This window comes from Ascaphus truei, chromosome 17 (assembly GCF_040206685.1).
Source record: "Ascaphus truei isolate aAscTru1 chromosome 17, aAscTru1.hap1, whole genome shotgun sequence".
Classification (NCBI taxonomy): Eukaryota; Metazoa; Chordata; class Amphibia; order Anura; family Ascaphidae; genus Ascaphus; species Ascaphus truei.
The window spans coordinates 29,711,793-29,733,147 of NC_134499.1; the positions used below are offsets into that span (position 1 = coordinate 29,711,793).

At 42.3% G+C, this 21,355-nt stretch overlaps 1 protein-coding gene across 14 annotated transcripts in view; it reads right to left on the bottom strand.

The window, feature by feature from the left end:
- Window positions 1–21,355, bottom strand: part of EEFSEC (eukaryotic elongation factor, selenocysteine-tRNA specific) — a 137,548-nt gene that overhangs the window by 44,980 nt on the left and 71,213 nt on the right. Inside the window, exons 8-9 of one of the 14 annotated variants that reach the window (XR_012788610.1) lie at window positions 15,290–15,503; window positions 12,621–12,785 (exon numbers count right to left, since the gene is read on the bottom strand). The exons of 10 other annotated variants lie outside the window; for them this stretch is intronic. Coding sequence is in view for 1 of the 4 variants with exons in the window: in XM_075574563.1 (XP_075430678.1) it covers window positions 20,185–20,222 (38 nt within the window). In the remaining 3 variants the exon portion in view is untranslated. Of the gene's footprint in view, window positions 1–12,620; window positions 12,786–15,289; window positions 15,504–20,169; window positions 20,223–21,355 lie in introns of those variants that run through there. 3 more of the 14 variants (XR_012788607.1, XR_012788611.1, XM_075574563.1) reach the window with 3 other exon arrangements.

Sequence of the window (21,355 nt, forward strand, 5' to 3'; positions counted from 1 at the left end):
CTCCGGGAGAAAAAAAAGCAATTGTTCGTGGGGATGGCTGTAGGTTTGGAAATAAAAAAGTAACAGTACATCATTATGCCCTAATGCAGGGGAACGCAAACTTTTGTTGCTGCGCCCCTGGCTTCCCTCTGTGCTCACGCCCCCCTCTTACCTTGGTGTGGCGTCAAATAATGCCGTGAGTCACGTGACGTCACGTGGTCAGCGGCGTCATCTGACGCCGCGTCTCCATGGCAACGTGGTGTCATGTGAGTCCTGAAGCCAGAAGAATTAAGGTAAATTGAGGTTGCAGGGGCCTCACGCGATCCCCAAGGAATATAAATTAAATGCCGGGGGCAGAGCACGAGGCCTCTGCAACCGCTGCGCCCCCCCCCCCCCCCGAAATATCTCGCGCCCCCCTGCCCTAATTATGTATATCTTTATTCATATAGCACCATCTATGTACACAGCGCTTTACAACAGTAATACCGGTGACACAATAACATAACACATAATGGGAATAAGCGCTACAGACATACAAGTAACATTGGTAAAAAGGAGTCCCTGCCCCGAAGAGCTTACAATCTAATCCCCCCGCAGTTACTGGGGAAATTGAGCCATTTTCAGGAGTAGCAAGCCAGGGGCCCCTGGCTACCTGCTCTGAAAATAGCTGTCCACACAGAGCGTGGATCCATGGGAAGCCAAAATGTTCTGAGCAAGAAGAACTCAAATCAGAAGCTGGATTAATACGAACAAACAACTAAAAACACACACATTCTTGGTATAGTCCGACTTAGGAACAGCCATCTACCATCCTGTGTAGAATGGTGTGTGATAATAGAAGATATATGTTTAATAGATTTGCAGATGTAGACATGAAAATCTAACTCTGAAAGGGAAAACACAAACTATACAATACATGCTGCTTTCATTAGGCGCTCGTCTGGGCCTCGGACATAATTTGGCAAGGAATGCAGCAGCATTTCGGATGAACACGGAGGTTTAAATCAGTTCTTGGAAAATACACATTTAAAAAAAAAAAAAGAGAAGAAGAATTAACAAAACAATTACTTTGCTCCAAAAATGGAAAACTCCTGGAGACTTCCAATATGATGTATGTGATCAGGACGACCCAGACAGGTACACTGTGTAGCAAACAAATAGAAACGCAATTTAAAATGAATCATCAAGACAAGAAAGCAATGTGTGAAAGCCTTGGTATAACGACTGTGCCTTCTAATAATAATTGTTTGTTCTTGTGTTCTGCTAGTTTTACGTAGCGCTTTACAGAGACATTTTACAGACACAGTCCCTGCCCCCGTGGAGCTCACAATCTATGTTTTTGGTGCTTGAGGCACAGGGAGATAAACTGACTCGCCCAATGTCACAGGGAGCCGACACCAGGAATTGAACCAGGTTCCCCTGCATCACACTCAGTGCCTTTACTCACTGAGCCTTTACTCACTGAGCCGCTCCTTCTCCCTACCTGCTTACAAGTCACAAAGTGAACGATTCATTGAAAAAGCTATAAACCGATATGTATTACTCCAGTTCAGAGCTTGCTGGCGCCCAGTATAGGGCATGGCTGGCGCAGAGCGTTAACCCCTTACCAGGAGCATTTGCGTTTGAAAGCCGAAATAATTGCAAGCAGCTACTGCTGGAGAGCAATGGCATTGAACCAAATGGAAATGAAGAACTCTACGTGCAGCACGTAAAAAAGGTTTATTACACAAACACATGTTTATTTTAAGACGGGGGGGGGGGGGGATTCTGCGTACGGGACTATACATTAGATTAAAGCTGCAGGGTGCTTTAACATATTGGTGTTTGACTCCGTTTGAACCAACCTTATTTTTTCTGCCTCGATTCTTCCCTTTAGCTTTGTATTTTTTCCAGGATGGCAGATAAACAATAAACAGTGATCTTGTCTGTATGATTTCAAAGCAGAAATTAGACAAATTGGACGCCTCGCTTACTCTTTTCTTCCCCCTGGGGCAATTCCACCTTTAAAGGTCAAAGCAGGAGACGGGCGGCATTGCAGGAGTTAATGTAGTGAGATCGAAAGTATCGGCGACCTGTGCCGTTTCCGCTCCAGGCTACCTGGAGAGTCCAAGTCTCATCTCGTGTTTTCCTTCCCTGAACAACCCAGTGCATGAGAACCAATGTAAACAGCCAATGCACATCCCTGTCTCCCAGCGCTCCATGCCACTTCCTACACTGCAGCGCATTAGAAAAACTTCAAATACATCCCCCCCCCCAAAAAAAGGGGGGTCCATTTAAACCCATTTACCTTCAGAAACGTGGGCGGCGGGGGAGGGAGGACATCTACCAAAATATTATTTCCCCCTGTTTCCTCTTGCCCACTGGCTCTCTGCCTCTGTGTCCTATTATACATCTCTGTGAAGTCTGCTTCCGAGGGAGGCCTAAAGAAAACCAGTGGACAGCCTCCTCTGGGAGTCACCGCTGCTCACATTGCTTCTGCTACAGGATACTGGGCACCGTTCCTGTGCACAAAGGGTCTTGCTATGCAACTGCTGCCTTCACCTTGCATATTTTTGTAATTTTACACGGAAGCCCCGCAGACAGAATTCAACTAACCGGAATCCAGCTCGGGCAGGGTGAATTCGTAGCGGGACGAACGTAGCACATTCTGGGCTTGACTTGGGGACACTGAGATTCAAATCAGAAGTATGTGTCCTTCCCTAAAATTACAATAACCATCTTAGCAGAAAAAAGCCTGACATGTAACACACATCTAACGGTTACATAGTTACATACAGGAGTACTGTAGGTGAGGTTGAAAAGAGACATGTCCATCAAGTTTAATCGCTGTTGAATTGTAATTGGCTGAGATACTCACACTGTAGTTATAGTTCTATTTATCCTAAGGAAGGCAAAAAAAAACCCAAAAAACTGTGAACCGTGCCAATTATGTCTCATAATGGGGGGAAAAATAATTATTTCGGGACTCCAGTAATGACAATAAGATTTCAATCGTCTTCTACAGTACTTCTACTCCGTAACAGAGACCAACAAAATGATGGTGGAATTCCAATTATTACAGCTGCTGTTCACCCGTCCCCACCCAGCGCCAACAGAAGAAGGGCAGCAGGTTTGGGCACCAAAATGGAAATCCAGCAAAGGGTCTATACGCTATATCTACTGGCAAGCAAAATATAGACAGTCGGGAAGTAAATAGAAATAGTTCATAGCTTTACACAGTGCATCATGTTCTTTGTTGTTGTTGCAAATACTTTGATGGGGTTTTGCAGTGATTTATTTCTACCCAGAACCTTTTGAGATTGTAAGGCTCCTTAACTCTGCCTGAGAATGATTGCGTTGTACATAATCTATTTGGCCTGTTCATGGGAAAATAGAAACCATGCAAGATGCAGGAGCCGATTGAACGGAGGGGGGTGGGGGGTGGGGGGGGGGGGGGGGCATTGCTTCTTAGGAAGTCAGGAAATTAAATTAGGGTGGTATAATGTAACCAGCCAAAAAAACATATAAGCAAGTTACAAAATAAATTAGTCTCTTTACCAAAACCACAAGGCGGACTTGTGGCATGAGCTCAAATAAAGTCATTGTCTTTTCGGAGGAAACTAGGGACACCGCTTGCTAAACCACTGTAAGTTTAGCAGCAGGGGACACCACGGAAGGGGATGGTGCTGCTGCGGTTCAGTGGTTAAGGAGTACATTTTGGTTATGGCTCATTATACAGTTATTGTTTCATTGAAATATTTCTGCACTTGTATTAATCAGACCTCACAGCTGTCACTAGAATCATTGAATGTCTTAGAATATAAAATCCATTTGTTTAGCAAATTGGTAATACTTTGCTCAGATGATTCTGCTGAACATAATGCTTTTTACCTTCCCTGCTTTGTCCCAAGTACATTGGTTACAGGGAAATTATAAAGAAGTTTTCTAATCTGGAGAACTATTGAATTAAAGGACACTTTTAGTGGAGGCTCCCAACACTGTATGTATATCTGTATTCATACAGTGCCCTCCATGTACACAGCGCTTTACAGCAGTAATACACGGGACATAATAATATAACATAATGGGAATAAGCGCTGCAGGCACAAAACAATAGAAAAAGGAGTCCCTGCCCTAAAGAGCATACAATCTAACCAACGTTTGTAACCAAAACACCAGTTGTAACTGCCAGGCCTTAGTGCGTGCCAGCGCGATGTAGAGCGGCCGCGTCACGTGAGCGGTTCAGCCAATGAGGGCGAACCAGTCTGGAGACACGACCGCCACGCCTCCCCATCGCCTAAATCCTTAGAGCACGCGTCGCTCGGGCGAGCCTACTATAATCTTACGTATGGACTCTTCATTAGTATAAACCTCACATCACACGAGGCCAGGTCCAGTAATCCCTAATGAAGAGGCTACTTCTAGTTGAACGCATGGTGATCGTAACAAAGGGGAAATTAAAGTGCCAGTGCTCCATCCCAAACCTTTTATTCAAGTTTCATTGAATACTCAAAATATACACTGCCTACATTTGTACATACCTTTTTTTTTTTTTTTAAACAGTATTTAATCTTCAATTAAAATACCTAGAGCAGAAAACTCTGATAACTGGCTAAAAAAAAAAAAAGAAAAGCTTATTGACCTGCTGCATTCTTCTTCATATTGCATTTTATTTCTGCCTATTAAAAATTTCATCTTTCCCGAGTAGTAAAAAAAAAAAAAAATATATATATATATCTCTGAGAATAATGAAAGTGAACAAAAGAATAAGAAGCTGCAATTTAACGAGCTGCGCTTGCTGCATCCTGATTGCTGTATCAGTGCTACGTTCATAAAACAGACACAAGTCACCTGTAGCTGCCTGTCCTTCCTGCTGATGGAGAAAGTGCATAGCAGTAGAACTTTGCAGGTATATTGAACAAGCAGCAATGTGAGAGCACTCACCCAGCCGGTGGTTTCTGGTAGATAAAAAAATGAAGGCATCTGCAGCTATTATGATTGCAACGTGTTGTCATCACAGATCCGCAAAATGTATATCACGTATAAAATATATGTAGAAGGTTAAAAGAGCAATTCATACCTCCTATATTATTTTTTTTAACATAGGTTTGAAGCAGGGGGTCTCCAGAGCTGAACCCCATTCATTTCAGCTCCGGGAACCCCCTACTTTCTGAGATACAGACCCCCAATGGAGGGGGGCTGGTATCTTGGCAAAGTTTAAATCTCCCGCGTCACGAAGCTTAATGTAACTACCTCTAGGAAGAATACATAATTGGAACTGCAAGAAACCTGCGTCGGACCAATTTATTGGGACAAATAATCTCTATTTTCACACATTTGGAACATTTATTTTCAGTACCCAGAGCCGAAATGAATGGGGTTCAGCTCCGGAGACCCCCTGGTTCAATCCCCCCCCCAACATATTGTTGCGTGGTGCCAGTAGCACTGGTAAGAAAGAAAGGTATCACGGCAAAATAAGGCATAGTGCTGATCATTGCTTTATATCTGACTAGTTCTGTGCAAGAGAAGTCGCAGTTCATTCTACTTTGTACTTTTTTTTTTTATTATATATTAAGGCAGGGGGGGGTTCTCAACACCAGTCCTCAAAATCCCCCAACAGAACAGGAAAGGTTTTCAGGATATCCCTGCTTCAGCATAGGTGGCTCAGTCTTCGATCTGTGCTGAAGCAGGCTCTTCGACTGAGCCATTAATTGACATTTAAAGCAGCCATTTCGATAGCCCCACCTGGGCTGCTTCCGTCACAACTTTCCGAGGTGTGTGTGTGTGTGTGTGTGTGTGTGTGTGTGTATATATATATATATATATATATATATATATATATATATATATATATATATATAAAAACACAAGTGTCGCCTGGAGTAAACTTTTCCTCAGACTGCAAATTCAAGCAAACAGTCTCCTGCGTACTTGTGTTTAGCATTTTTCTTATCTGGCGCTATAAGAAGGGTCCCTTAAGCTCCGGTGGTCTGTACACATGCACTTAATTTGGAAGTGGCTGGGTTCAAAAGTTTACCCTCCCGTTTTCGACCTGCAGGGCTTTAAGAATTGTATACATCAATTCATGTCACAATATCAAAGTCCGTGTTAGCCTGGTGAGATGCACACACACACCTACACATGTCTGAGATCTCATTCACTTCAAAAATAAATAACGCATACAATATTGCCAAGATGAAATTATCTAACAACATAATGTTATGGCAAAATTACACATGCACTGCACTCCAGCCACACCAGTAATTTATATCGAGCGCCAAGCTTAGAGAGCAGAACAAAACAATTGGGTTCAATGCATGGAAATTCAGTTTTGGAACCTGTTGATTTCCAAATAAAAATGTTAATTATTGTGGCCAGTATACAGGGAGTCCTCGCTATCCAACGTTTTACTTTACAACGAATGGCATATCCAACGCTTTACAATGCCTCCCTATGGGCCGTATTTCGATTCCGGAATGCGTTATCCGACGCTCACCGCCACCGATTAATATGGGACTCACTTAACAACGGTTTCAACTCCAATGCTGCTCCCAGAACGGATTCCAGTGGATAACCGAGGACTGCCTGTATTTGTGCCTGGACCATCCCTACATCCACCTCTGCATTTCTTGGCTAACTTCATGCCGGCGGTGTGAGACTGGTAGAAATACTGTCTCTGAGAACCAGAAAGTTGTCAGGTTGGAGCTAGAAAACAAGGAGTGGATTGAAGAATGATATGGTTTTCTATTTTTCACCGTGGACACCAAGGTTCCAGCCGACTTTGAGAATCCAGACAACAGCAAGTTTCAATAGGTCTTCCACTGCTACAAAATTTCTTAGGACATTCATTGCGCTAGCGCCCTTCTGTTTGCCATTAGTCCATGAAATTAGTGGGACTACCTTTCAAATAAGTGATAATGAGTTCAAAAGAGTGGGTATGGACAGCCCTGTTGTCAAATATTGGAATGGGAAAGATACAACAAAAAATTATGCCGGACAATAACAGCCAAATCCTGATTTTTCCCCTTGCAAAAGAGCCTTTTAAATCTCACACGTTGGGTGGCTGGCAACTGGAGTACTCAACACTTGAAGCTAAAAATAAGACAAACCGTAGAGAATGTGTGGACGGAGGCAGACACAATGGCATAAAAACAGGGAAACGCTATTTAACAGACCGCTCATACATTTGCAGTTGTGAATGTGAACTGAGCTTGCGCCTCAGGGGGGGCTCTCTACAAAGAAAGTATAGAAGCTCAGTTTACGGAGAGTTGGTTAGGCCAGGATTAAAAAAAAAAAAAAAAGACTCTTTGCAAAGATGAAAAGTGAAGTTATTGATCACAAAGAACATATTCTGCACAAACTGAGACAAGAAGGAACCTTGTGGGGGGAAGCAAGACAGCTAACAAATTATTGGGATTTTTCCATTTCACCTCTTCCAAACAAAAGGCTTAATATACAAGATCAGCGGTGTCTGATAATAACGTCTATAATGTGGCTACTGTACACAGCACTGCAGTTAGGATAATACAGATATAATGAATCCATGAGCCAAAGAACTTCCAGTCCACATCTCCAGCCCTCAAGGAACAAGGAGTTAAAGGGAAATGCAGAAGGTTTCATAGAAACTCTGTCACTGAGGTCTCCAAGTGGAAGTTATAGTGTGTGTCTGTGTGTCTGTGTGTGTGTGTCTGTGTGTGTGTGTCTGTGTGTGTGTGTCTGTGTGTGTGTCTGTGTGTGTGTCTGTGTGTCTGTGTGTCTGTGTGTGTCTGTGTGTGTGTGTCTGTGTGTGTGTGTCTGTGTGTGTGTCTGTGTGTCTGTGTGTGTGTCTGTGTGTCTGTGTGTGTGTCTGTGTGTCTGTGTGTCTGTGTGTCTGTCTCTGTGTCTGTGTGTGTGTGTGTGTGTGTGTGTGTGTGTGTGTGTGTGTGTGTGTGTGTGTGTGTGTGTGTGTGTGTGTGTGTGTAAAAAGATGAGATGGATACAATGTTCATCTGGAGTCATCCAATAGAAAAAAAAGGTATATCGTTTTCACCTGATTATATAAACAGTGATACTTTGGCCAGAATCCATTGGTATATGCATCTTATTGGATGGGATTTATATTGCACGGTAATGCACACTTCATTATATATACAGTATATATACAACCTCACAAGCACTGAAATTGTGAGTGGACTTAAAGTTTGTTGGCAACAATACAGTCAGCCCTCTATTCCTATATACAACATTTCTCCATAGAACATATATTGTATTTTTTTTATCACTCAGCCTTAAATGTAATATTTCCCATTGAGGAAATAACGGACAGACATTGTCCTTTGTCCAAAATAATATATATAATTGTAAGCTCTTCGTTGCAGGGATTCATTTTCCTAAATGTCTCTTATTTCTGAAGCACTTCTTTGCATTATGTGTTATTTTATTATTTGTTATTTATATGAATATGTCACGTGTATTACTGCTGTGAAGCGCTATGTACATTAATGGTGCTATATAAAGATTAACTATATATATTAAAAAAAAACATACATTACCAGAAACTGGCAAAAAGGAGACAGTACTCAGGCAGGTAAATTCAGTAAGTGTATTAAAACACAAAGCACAGACGTCCAACGTTTCGATCCCACAGGGGGATCTTCCTCAGGGGGATATATATACACACGTGTGTGTGTGTATATACACACACACACACACATACAGGGCTCGACAAATGCGGTTGCCCGCTGTCGACTGCTTACCTGCGGCGGTGTCCCCTGGTCTTCTCTGTCTTGATCTTTAAAATCAGGTTTTTCTCATGCAGCACAATTTAAAATGGCCGCACAGCGTCCAATGATGCTGAGAAAAACATGATTTTAAAGGCGACAAGAAAGCAGAAGGCCGAGAGACGCTGTCAGGACCCCGCCGCAGGTAAGTGTCGTGGGGGGAGCGAGGGGCGAGCGGGTTATGGCCCAGTTTGTCGGGCCCTGTATTATATTATATATATATATATATATATATATACAGTATACACATATATACATATATACACATACAGCACCATTAGTATACATAGCGCTGCACAGCAGCAATACACGTGACAATCATATGGAGAGGGAGAAGGAGCGGCTCAGTGAGTAAAGACACTGACTGACACTGAGATTGCTGCAGGGGAGCCTGGTTCAATTCCCGGTGTCGGCTCCTTGTGACCTTGGGCAAGTCACTTTATCTCCCTGTGCCTCAGGCACCAAAAACATAGATGGTAAGCTCTACGGGGCAGGGACCTGTGCCTGCAAAATGTCTCTGTAAAAGCGCTGCGTACAATTAGCAGCGCTATACAAGAACATGCTATTATTATATAAATAACAAATAAGACAAATAACACACACACTATATATAGATATATAATATATATATATATATGTATATTTATTACAAGCAGGCATCTCTGGAGTGCTACATCATGATGTGAATCAGAGGTTGCAGCTTGGATTGTACATTCCCTTTATCAGCGAATGGTAGTATTTGATGACGACGCCGAATTCAGTCAAACAGTTACAGCCTCATAGAAATAAATACTTCAGTCAAGGCGGTTGAGTCCCTATCCCCTTTTCCATGACCTTAACACACAGGGCTAATTATTTCACGGTCAGATGTGACAAATCCACTTTCTACCCCACAGCCAAGAGCCCCTTGTTCATGTGCTTCCGTTTGTGTGTCCAAAGCATGAACTCATGTCTACAATTCCTTGGTTCCCATCAGAATCCTACAACTGCCGATGAGCAGTACGACCAACAGAACACGAGTTCCTTGGGACTTCACAGACAGCAGCTATAAGCCAGCGCCAAATTTAGACTAGCTGTCACAAAAAGGGGTTTTAGATAAAGAAAGGTCAGATGTCAAATGCTTGCTAATTAGTGTCTCAGACTTCCATCATTTTTCCCACTACCTCTGCTGGGTGACCTCCAAACTCGCTCTCATACCACAGTTGCAATCTGCTTTTAATGATTATTTTGGTGTCCAGAAAAGGAAAAGAAAAAAAAAAAAGCTACAATAGTGCTCAGTAAGCACTTTAAAAAGGATGTAAGTCGGGAAGACTGCAAACCATAATATCGCTGGGGTGCCCTCGGGCCGGCCAGTGAAAAACTAAACATCGCTAATACAAGACATTTCTTGCAAAATGTATGAGGGTTTTATCAGTCTGTTCAACGCTTGACGAAGAGGTAAAATATAGTATGAGGAAAGACTAAACATGTTTGTTTGTTTTTTATAGGCAAATACTGAAAAACTATAATACATCTCCACGCTTTGGTTTAAAAGTGGAGTATTCGAATAAACAATGAAACGTAAAAAGATTGGGGAGAAAAAGTCGACTTTTGATGAGCTGTGTATGTGAACCATGTCATGATACAGTTAGTCTGTATACTGTACATTGGAACGATGTATGAGAAAGAAGTTCTGTCAACAGATGATCTCCTGAGGGGAAAGACAGGGAAGCCCCGATAACATACACTCATAATCTGGGAGTATATGTTATTGGGGTTTCCCTGTCTTCTCCCCTTCTCAGGAGAGCATCTGTTGACAGAACTTCTTCCGAGTACTCCATTATAATCCCCTAGTGCACCTACTTCTTATTGTTCTATCTAGGTCCAGCGGGAATCTCCATTCTTCTCTGATGTACATTATAAGGATGTCCCTTGAACGCTGCAGTTTATAGGAGACGACAAAGAAACAAACTGATGCATTGCAACTCCTACGGTAGCTTCCACCGGGCCTTGGGGAGAGGCCAGCAATGCACTGCAAACACGGTCAGCACGGAGTCAAATAGATTGGTTATTATGCAAGTCATTTCATTTGCTTGGCCTCCTGCTGCATCTAGTTCCAGGTGCAGTCTACGCTTCAAAACTAAAAAAAAAAAATATTGTCACCTTACAATGCATTAGGCCACTGTTTTTCAACCAGGGTTCATAGGAACCCTTGGGATCCCCAGGTGTCCCTAAAGCGTTCTGTGCAATTTTCAGGTCATTTGAAAAATATACCAAATACAGAAGAATTGACAATGCATCTGATCTCAGACACGCTATTAGAGAGGGTTGGGGTTCCTTACAATACATCTGATCTCAGATGCGCTATTAGAGAGGGTTGGGGTTCCTTACAATACATCTGATCTCAGATGCGCTATTAGAGAGGGTTGGGGTTCCTTACAATGCATCTGATCTCAGATGCTACTAGAGAGATTTGGGGTTCCTTATAATACATTGGTTCCCAGACACGCTATTAGAGAGGGTCGGAGTTCCTCAGGATTTCAAAATATAATAAGGCTTCTTAGCAAAAAAAAAAAAAAACAGGTTGGAAACCACTTCCATAGAAAGGGGCTAAACCTTTCTTTTTTGTAAGAATTCTGCTCGCTCCCTGCCAGATTTTTCTGCCAGTTCGGGTTTTCCAGGTTGCCTGCCCTTTCTGCTCAATTTCACCATTTTGGTTACTGGCAGCCTGCTACATAAGGCTGCACTTCCTGATGGGACTCTGCTCGGTTATTCTGCATCCCTACCCCTGCCCTGCGGGTCCGCTTCCTGATCGGAGACGAACACCGTCACATTTTTACCCTGTGTCACTCTAGAAGTAGTAAGGATTTTTGGGGTGGCAAAAAAAATATCGGTCGCCAACTTCTAATGACAAATAAAGGTTTTGTTTCACAATGACTGAAATGAAATGATAGAAATAGTGCTGAATATGTCATCTTTCCAGTAATTTATCTGTGTTTCTCAATTTCTTTTTGGATGGAATGTACAATTTAAAGCTGCTGTTCCATGTAAACATGAGCTGTAGTCACAAACACCAGTGTAGAAACAGGGTCAACAACTTCAGGCTTCATCGGAGAATGTTTTTAGTTTTAATTCCAAGAAGGAATCCAAGAATAGCTACGACTACAGAAAATCTGCAAATCATGTTTTATTATTCCTTGTTTCATTAGAGCAGACATATTACATCAACTCATCTTCAAAGCAGAGAATGAAATAATGAGAGAGCCCGCACACTATGGCTAACGGGAAGACAGAAAATGTCCACAGACACTGGCTGTCATGTGTCAAACTTCTCTACGGACAGGCAAGAAAATGTGATATATCAGAGAGCCAAACACTAAAAGAAATGCTAGCCAGAGAAAATGTAGCGGTCGGTAAAGGCATCCGATTCATCCAGCGCTGCGGGTTAACACGCCCGATCCGGCTATAACGGCCATTGACTCGATTAGGAGTTAACGCCGGATCGGGTGTGCTAAGCTATACCGACGCTCCCTGTATCGTTCTTTACAATCAGTCAACCTACCAATGTGAAAACGCATAACATGTTGAACTACTTGACAAACTTTAAAACAGGACATACTTGAAAACCAGAGGTAACTCTCAATGTATTACTTCCTGGTAAAACATTGTATAAATAAATAAATACAATATTCCTAAGGATGGAGGGCTGTTTGACGGCTGGGTTGCAGGTTTTGAAGGATAACTTCCCTTCGCCCTCCCTGTTAATGACCACAGTGCAATGTATATGAATTCTGAGCATCCCTTAAAGTTGAGGATATTTGGAGGGAATCGCCATGCATGAAATAGTGACCTCAAATCACACAAGTATTTTTCAACTGTTGTTTATATTATCCAAATGCTTTACAGGCTTTTTGCAAACCTTACCCGATCTCTTTGTGGTAACACTGTTCGTAAACCCTTGTATTTCTATTGAAATTGATAATCCACGCGTCTTTGCTTGATTGCTCTTGTAATTGCGATGCTGTCATTCGTTAAACAGCTTAAAGTAGCTCGCAATAATGATCTGATAAGAATGAATCTCACAGAACACTGTGAAAAGAACAAATACATTATTTCTCAAAGGACGCAAAGAAGTTAAAGCTGCAGTTCAAACTGCCGTTCTTTTAAAACAATATATAGATTTTTTTTTCCATTCAATATGTGCATCAATAAAAATCTGCACACTGACAAGTGATTAGCTAAGCTGCAGATAGATCCGTTCTCCTGCTTTCTCTGGGTTATTTAATTCAGTTCTTGCACAGCATTGTGGGCAATGTAATATGATTGACTGGGCAGTTACTACATACAATTGGTGCACTGCTAGAGAGGGCGGGGCTCAAGAGCCGGAGCCCATCAGAAGGGGAAGAGGGCTGTCACTTTGGAAATGCTTCCTACATTAGAGACATTAAAAACGTCTTTAAAAAAAACAAAGATATATATATATATATTTTTTTTTTTAAATGCTACAAGTATTCTCATATTATTTAAAAAAAAAACAAAAAAAATATGTAGGATATTGCTTGAACTGCTGCTTTAACCAGTAAGGGTGATTTAAATTTTCTGGTGAAGCAAATGACATTGATACATGCAAGTTTTGTTTTAATATTTATCTTTTTCACCCAAATAAAATATATAAATGTGGAAATGAAAAATGAAAGAAAAAAAATTGTTTAAAACTATGAAATTTTTTCTTCCAGCAGTCGCAGTAAACAGTTTCTCCAATTTCTCTGGAGTTTGGTTCAGCGCTTTGGTTTAATATTCCGTTGTGTTCCACAAGATGATATATACAGATACAGAGCTGACAGGAAACAGCAAACACCTCACATTTCCCTCCCCCAAGATAGGAAAATATTTAGGAAATATAATATGTGCTCTCTTCTGAGAACAATGTGCTTTTTCTCTTTCCTTTTATCAGTATTCACGCGATAAAGGGAACAAGGAGAGAGAAGGGAATAGGCGTGCGTTATCTTCACGGGGAAGTGATTGCATTAGCTTACAAATATAAGTTTCTATTAAGTGCGCAGAAAGGTCCAAAAGCATATTTATTCTCTTTATCTATCACTTTTTCATCCATGTCGAATACTTCTCATGATTACATCTTCCTGTATATTTCTATTGTGGAGAAATATTCATGCAAAATAATTTAATAATAATAACTTTTTAAATTTCATATAGCACTTTTCTCCCAATGGGACTCAAAACGCGTCACAATTGCAGTATAGCGCGCCGTACGCAGCATATAGGATTATTACAGACACAGTACCCTGCCCAGATGAGCTTACAATCTATGATTTTGGCACAGGGAGATAAAGTGACTTGCGCAAGGTCACCATGAGCGGAAAACGGGATTTGAACCGGGTTCAAACTCGGTGTCATTGTTATCAGTCACTGGACCGCTCCATCAGCCAATAAGGAGCCGATATTTTGGTTACGGCTGGAAACCTTTATGAAGAGTGGGGGAGGGAGGGTGGAGATTCTATGTATCAAGGCAATAGTGATGCAATTCTTGGGCCACATACCTGCACTGTGTGTGTCTAAGAAAAAGGTCTCATTGCAAGCAATAGCATTTTTATTTCTGATACACACAGAAAGCAGATATTTTGACCCATCATTGCTCTACTTTTGCCTTGATACTCCCTATGTTTCTAGTCTCCTGTATTTAATACTGTCTGTATGCTGCTACTGTGAGGAGCTATGTACGTGGTTAATGCTCTATAAAGAATAAAATAATATTACTGTGAGGAAGATGAATGCTGACGGGAATATTCTAACGTTGTAAAGAGAATGGCACCAACAGACTGTTCCTGCAGAAGGGAGAGGAAGGTTACAGCCTGGTCAGGGAGCCTCCCCAGAGATGTCAGGGAGGCTCTCCTAACCTTTTTAGATCCATATAAATAAACAGTAGAACAGGGAGAGCCTTGAACCGTAGGCCTGCTGTTTACCTAACCCCTGAACTGTGAAAGACATCAATCCCAGACTTATTAAAGAAAGGCATAGCTATTTGGGATGGCTTTCTCTTCGACTTCTCTCCTGCATATTTACAGCTCTGCCGGGGTCAGAGAAAGTTCTGATGGGCCATGTCCTATAAATAAGGAAAAGTCTCTCTGACTGGTGAAAACAGCAGTATTAGGATAAACTCAGACAGCTTTAATTAGAGGGACTTGGTAGACTAAAGTATCAATATACAGGTCATGTTATTGAGGCTGCCAGGGGAGACCCTTATCCAGCACATCTCGTGAGCCGTCAAGCTGAGAACACTCATGTTTTGCAGTTATTGTAACCCGACGGGTCTCCCTGTTTGCACGGCAGACTGATAACTCCCCAGTACAGTCCCGATACAATGGCCAAGCTATAGGATGACAACCGAGCTTGTTATCACTCACTGCAACGCATACAGAGCTGCTATTGTCAGTCACTGGTAACTGGAAATGCTGCTTACAGCTTCAATCAGCTCAAACTTAAGAGTTACATTCTACAGTCGTTCATAGTGCAAAGCCCTGGACCTTACTGGTGCATTAAATCAAATGTAATGAAAGCCGAGGGCCTGAACTTACACTTTAGGAGGAAAGTGAGAAACAGGAAAAAAAACCTTTAAATAATGTGATGCTTCATATCCATTGGGCAGAAGGAGAGGCTCGGCGAGCGAAGGCATGGGCTGTGAAAATCATAGCAGTGACTCTGAAACACGCGAGTCTGGTTCAAATCTTGGTATCGGCTCCTTGTGACCTCGGGCAAAGTAATTTTATCACCAAAATTAGATTATAAACCCTGCAAAAAAATTTTTCTATGATCAGCGCTTCGTACACTGAAAGCACTACACAAGTACACATTATTATTACAGACAAAGTACCAAATCATCTTATTCTCATGGAGCACCGCACTATTTTATTAGATTAATTTATTTAATGTTCTTCAGTGTGTCTAGGGATTTTATTCGAGTAAACCAGCAGCCTGTTGTGTGTATTCTAGAACTCTTAAGCGACACAAAGGTCTGCGGCTGCAACGTATACCCTCATGGCGACTTGGGGCCAATCTGTGGCCATCCATTTTAAAATCCCCATTCTGCTTGATGCAGTTGTCGTGCTGCAAGTTGTGATGTGTGTTGTTTTTCCTGTTATTATGTAGCAATCCGACGATATCTGCTGACATTTGTTCTAGGTTCCTCAGGAACAAACATGCACCAGTTTCTTCATGCACGAAATAATATTATTATTATCGTTTATTTGAAAAGTGCCAACATATACCAACGTGCGGTACAAGGGGGGGGGGGCACAGGTATTCGATCATTACATAAATAATAACATTGTTTTGCTCCCTCAAGATCAATAACATTTCTAAAGAAAAACGTTATAAAAAAAACAAACCTCTATAATAGATTCCTACATATATTGAAGGTTTATTTGTTTCTGGGTATTTTAATGCATATTTCTTGCTCCTCCTGTGATAACAGATCCTGTCTAACCTGACATGGTTTGCAGAAACAAGACTCTACCATCATGCTCACATAATGGGCCACTTCACAGAAATACTCATGGGATTCTCAACTTAACAAGTGCTTTTTTTCCTCTCTCTCTCTCTCTCTACCTATGTGTTTTCTTCCCCCGGACGCTAGGAGAACGCTGCAGGACACACTGAGCCAGCCGAGAGAAACATAGGAACCATTTCCTGAAATTATCTCAATTGCTACCATTAACACCAAAGTCCAGTTTGGGATGTTTTGAAACTTTTGGCTGGTGAGCCAAGCTGAGCAGGAACTCGGCGACGGAAAAAAAAGAAACGATAAAGGCCACACTGGAAAAGGCAGGTGCAGGAGGGCTGAACACTTCCAACATGTGCTAGACTCAGAGGCTTGGCAAAATCAGGAGGGTAACACCTGGCAAAAAGCTGCTTTATGTCCAAGGCCATGACCTCAGCTGTTCCACGAAGTAGGAATTATTATTCCCAGGGGGCTCACTTGTTGGCTCTCCTTCGGTAATAGCCTCTTCCAAGTTGAAGGCAGTAACATGGCCATTTATCAACACTGACAAAGGGATAGCCGGGATACATGCAAGTGTTGGTATAAAGATTATGGTAATGAACAAGAGTTTGCCATTTCTGTGCTGGAAAAGACTGTGTGGACATTTGGCTAAATACCGTAGTGGAATGTATTCAAAAATAACATACAGACTGTTACTGTGATTGCTAATATCAAAGGAATAAGTGAAGTATGTATATAGTACATGTCTAAAAGTCCTTTAAGACAATTAGCAGAGCGAAGTCGAAGGCCGTGATTATACAGAAAAACACGCGGGGCGCCGCAGCGCCAAAACAAATACTATGCATCCCCTCAAAACGCATATACCAACCGCGACTGTCGCGCCGCTTGCTACAGTTGAAGCATTTTCCAAATTTGTTTTCTGGTTGCGACGGCCGCGTCACGTGACGCAGCCGTCCAATCAAAGAACAGATTTCAGCCTGCAGTCGTGCGCGCAGAAGAACGTGCTTGTGCACGTCGCTCTGTGACGTCACAGACGCGTGAGTACGCATTGCTGTGCATGACTATAATCGGAGCCTAAGCTTCTTATTGGTATAAATAAATCATGATGACAGGTGAGGGGGTCTGAGTGTTCTGGAAAACAAATGTCTTTAATAAATGAATTAGTTAATAAATAGATTAAAGGAGCAATCCATGCCATATTTATTCATTTATTTTAAATACAGGATTGAAGCAGGGGGTCTCCCCATTAATTTCAGCTCCGGGGACCCCCCCGCTTCCAGAGATACCTACCTCCGAAGGGGTGCCGGCATCTCTCTAAAGTTTAAAGCTCGCGTGTCATATGGGCCAACAGGAAGCCGCACAGGGTGGCGTCACGGCTTCCTATTGGCCCGCAGGGCGCGAGAGCTTTGAAAATCCGCCATAATGTGAACCCTGGAGCGGCTACCGGCACATACTATGGAGGGAAGGATCTTTGAAAGCAGGGGGTGACCGGAGCTGAAATTCATGGGGTTCAGCTCTGGAGACCCCCTGCTTCAACATGTATATAAAAAAAAAAAAAAACTGAAACCAAAATCTATATGTACAGTATTGTATGATCGGTATACTTGGTATTGAGCGTATAGCACCTAATTTTGACTTCTAATACAATCATCAAAATAGATGAGGTGTTACATGGACAAGACTTATATCCAAGTAGAAAAACATATACAGTATCCTCATGTATGCCGAGATCCTGCAATGTGCTTACACAAAGGTCATTTAAGTAGGTTATAGCACTCGTATAACATAGAGGGAACATTTGCACTTTGATGATCACCGAGGGCCATGCAATTATGCAAACAGAGAATCCATATATTTTCTTAAATGCAATAAGATGTTTTTCATATTAATCTGATAACTGGGGTTACTGCCGACAGTTTTCTTGAACCTTCCCTTTCAACTCTGGACCGGAGGGAATATCCATTCGGTTTTGTAATCAATAGAACGGCAGCCGGAAAGTGGTTCCAGAATGCTGAAGGATGAAGTTTGTGAGCGGTTTCACCAAACCTCTGATGCACGGGTAGCCAACTCCAGTCCTCAAAGAGCTACCAACAGGTCAGGTTTTCAGAATCTCTCTGCTTCAGCACAGGTGGCTCAATCAGTGGCTCAGTCGAAAAACTGTGCCACTGATTGAGCCACCTGTGCTGAAGCAGGGACTGATTGAGCCACCTGTGCTGAAACAGGGATATCCTGAAAACCTGACCTGTTGAGGACTGGCGTTAGCTCCCCATCGCTAATAAACGTATCTTATTTTGTATCACAGTACAGTATCTTAACTCCGTTGCGAGGACAATTTGTATATAATATCCATCTGACTTACCCACGCGTGTGTTTTACAACAAGGCGCATCAGCGCGAGAGATTACATCCCTGACGCGGCTCCCAGCCATTTGTATTATGGGCACATCATTTAGTTCACTGAACATTTGCAATTTCATAATTTCACTTCTGGCTCCCACCAGGAGAACTATTTTTAAACCTGGATTATAGGAGCTGTAAAACCCTATTCATCTGGATATGTAACTCTTCAGAAGCCTATTATGCTGTGTATTACATGATTAGTTAGACTGCCGTCAGACAGTTTAGATAAAAATTTGATCCTGACAAAGGCGTCGAGTAGAAAACCATTGTAACAATGTCATTTCATCAAGTCAATTGAGTACAACGGATTACTTTAATTGCTGAATTTAGCCGTTATATCACTATATAAATATATACACAAACATATTTAAATACTTACATACACAGATATACACCCAAAACAAGCGCTGCACTATTAAAAGGAGCAATCCATGCCGGCGAATTTTTGTTGTTGTTGCAAAGTTTATATATCACTGAAGCAGGGGGGCTGCCGAGTTGAATCCCATTAATTTCAGCTCCGGGGACCCCCTGTTTCCAGAGATACTTACCTCCGTAGTAGGTGCCAGTAGCTGCTCTGGCTCAGCAAGCTAGGCTTTAACGTTTAAAGCTCCCGGGTCACATGGGCCAATAGGAAGCCACGTCGATGATGTCACGGCTTCCTATTGGCCCGCAGGGCGCGGGAGCTGTGAACGGCGCCCATTACGTGAACCCTGCTATCCGAAGAGAGTCGCAACCGGAACCTACTACGGAGGTATGTATCTCCGGAAAAAGGGGGTCCCCAGAGATGAAAGTAACAGGGTTCAGCTCCGGAGACCCCCTGCTTTTCAATGCTATCTATTTTTTATATAAATAACAATTTGCCGGCATGGATTCCCGCTTTAACATGTATATACAGCACTTATTCCCTCACCTGCTGTCTCTAAGTTCACAACGACCATTCACTTGAAAAAGACGAAAACAGTCGTTGTGTATGGCGCAATAAAATTTGAAATTTTGCAAAGTCCGTGGAGCGCTGGATCCTTCTTTTTGGCAGTCCAAGTGGATGTGTGACAGGTATCCTTGGACCAGCAGCACCGGTAATACTTTTTGGTTTATAACATCTTAGAGTGTGCAGTATATTACTGTTTATTTGTCTCTGTAAGTTCCCCATCGAACCTCTTAGATTGTAAGCTCTTCGGGGCAGGGATTTCCTTTCCTATTGTCTGATTTTGCTGCGCTTATTGTATTATTATAATTCCCTGTACTGTATTCTTTGTGAAGCGCTGAGTACACTTTTGGCGCTATATAAATAAGACATACAATACAATATTGCAGAACAGGCCCAGCTGATACATTGCATTCCAGCCACAGTACACGTTTGGATAGTATATTATTAGGAGAATTCATCTTCTCTTGCTGACGGCAGAACTCTACCCGGATTTTACAAGGTCATGAAACGTACCAAAAACACTTGGTGGAAAGAGGAAGTGAAGAGGAAATGTCTCAACCCGAATGCTCAGAGAACACAACAAACGTACAGCATGCAGCGTGTAAAGATTTAGCCTTCTATGGTATCCTTAGCGATCAAAGGGAGTCAAGAAAAGGTTGCCTTTAATTCTTTATGGAAGTAATCTGTGGGGTAAGACAGACTGAACGTTTGTGGGATAAAGGAATCTGATCAGTCGCTTTTAATGAAATAAAACTAAAAAAAAAACCCCACAAACAGGATGCAGGCACATTAAGAAAGCAACATTGGCCGAGCAAAGGAATGTGAACTGTAGTTCACATTAGCTGCGTCGTCCCCAGCCATTCTCCCCATCTTTTTTTAATTGTTTAAACAGCATTGCATATTTGGGCTCCCCCCCCTCCCCCCTAAAAATAAATATACTGCAAAGAAAAGCAAAGTGGAGTCTGACTAACAGTCTAAACTTCCCCTCCATAAATAAGAGGGACCCAACAAAACATTACTTGTGGTGACTCCAATGGTTACATCTGCTGGCTCCAGTTGCCCACCCGTAATGCCCTATAACAGTTTCCAGGTACAAAGCCCTGCTGGTGGAACAGATCCTGCAGTGGGACTCAGCCACTGACATCCTGCAAACCTGACCCGTTGATGGCCCTTAAGGACTGGAGTTGGCTTCCCCATGGTTAGATTCTGCAGTGGGTTATTACTTTGGGTTAGATGTTAGTCTGTGTTTGGGCGCAAAAGTCAACCAATCAAACACCAGGCTTGTAGAAACTCTTTAGATTTTGGCTAATTGAAGTTCTATTTTTGCCTAGTAAGAAGAACTATATAAAGATACCTTGCATTAATCTGTAATGTACCAAGGAAGTAATATTTAAAGCAGCAACTTTCCACCCCCCCCCCTCCACCCCCCTTTCCGACACATACAACCCTCCCTCTTTATTTACAGGAATGGACCAGGGGGTCTTTCAGAGTTACTAGTAGGATACTATTACCCCAATTACATGTGGTAAGTTCTGTGCAAATGTGCAAAATGTCCTAGACAGAACTGCCAGGTTCCACCATCGCAGGCGTCCCCCTTTCGGCACCAACACATCCCTGAACGCCTTGCCTCACCCAAGATGACAATCAAACAAGATGGCCGAAGTGGCTTCATTCCGCCCTCAACCTGGATGGAGGTTGTAATTGGCTGCACCTGCTCCTGGCCTTTATAAGGAAGCCATTTTCATTAAACCAGTGCAAGTTGTCATATCCCTTGTGCCCCTGGCCACCGGCTAGTAGCCTGCTACGCCTTGCCTTT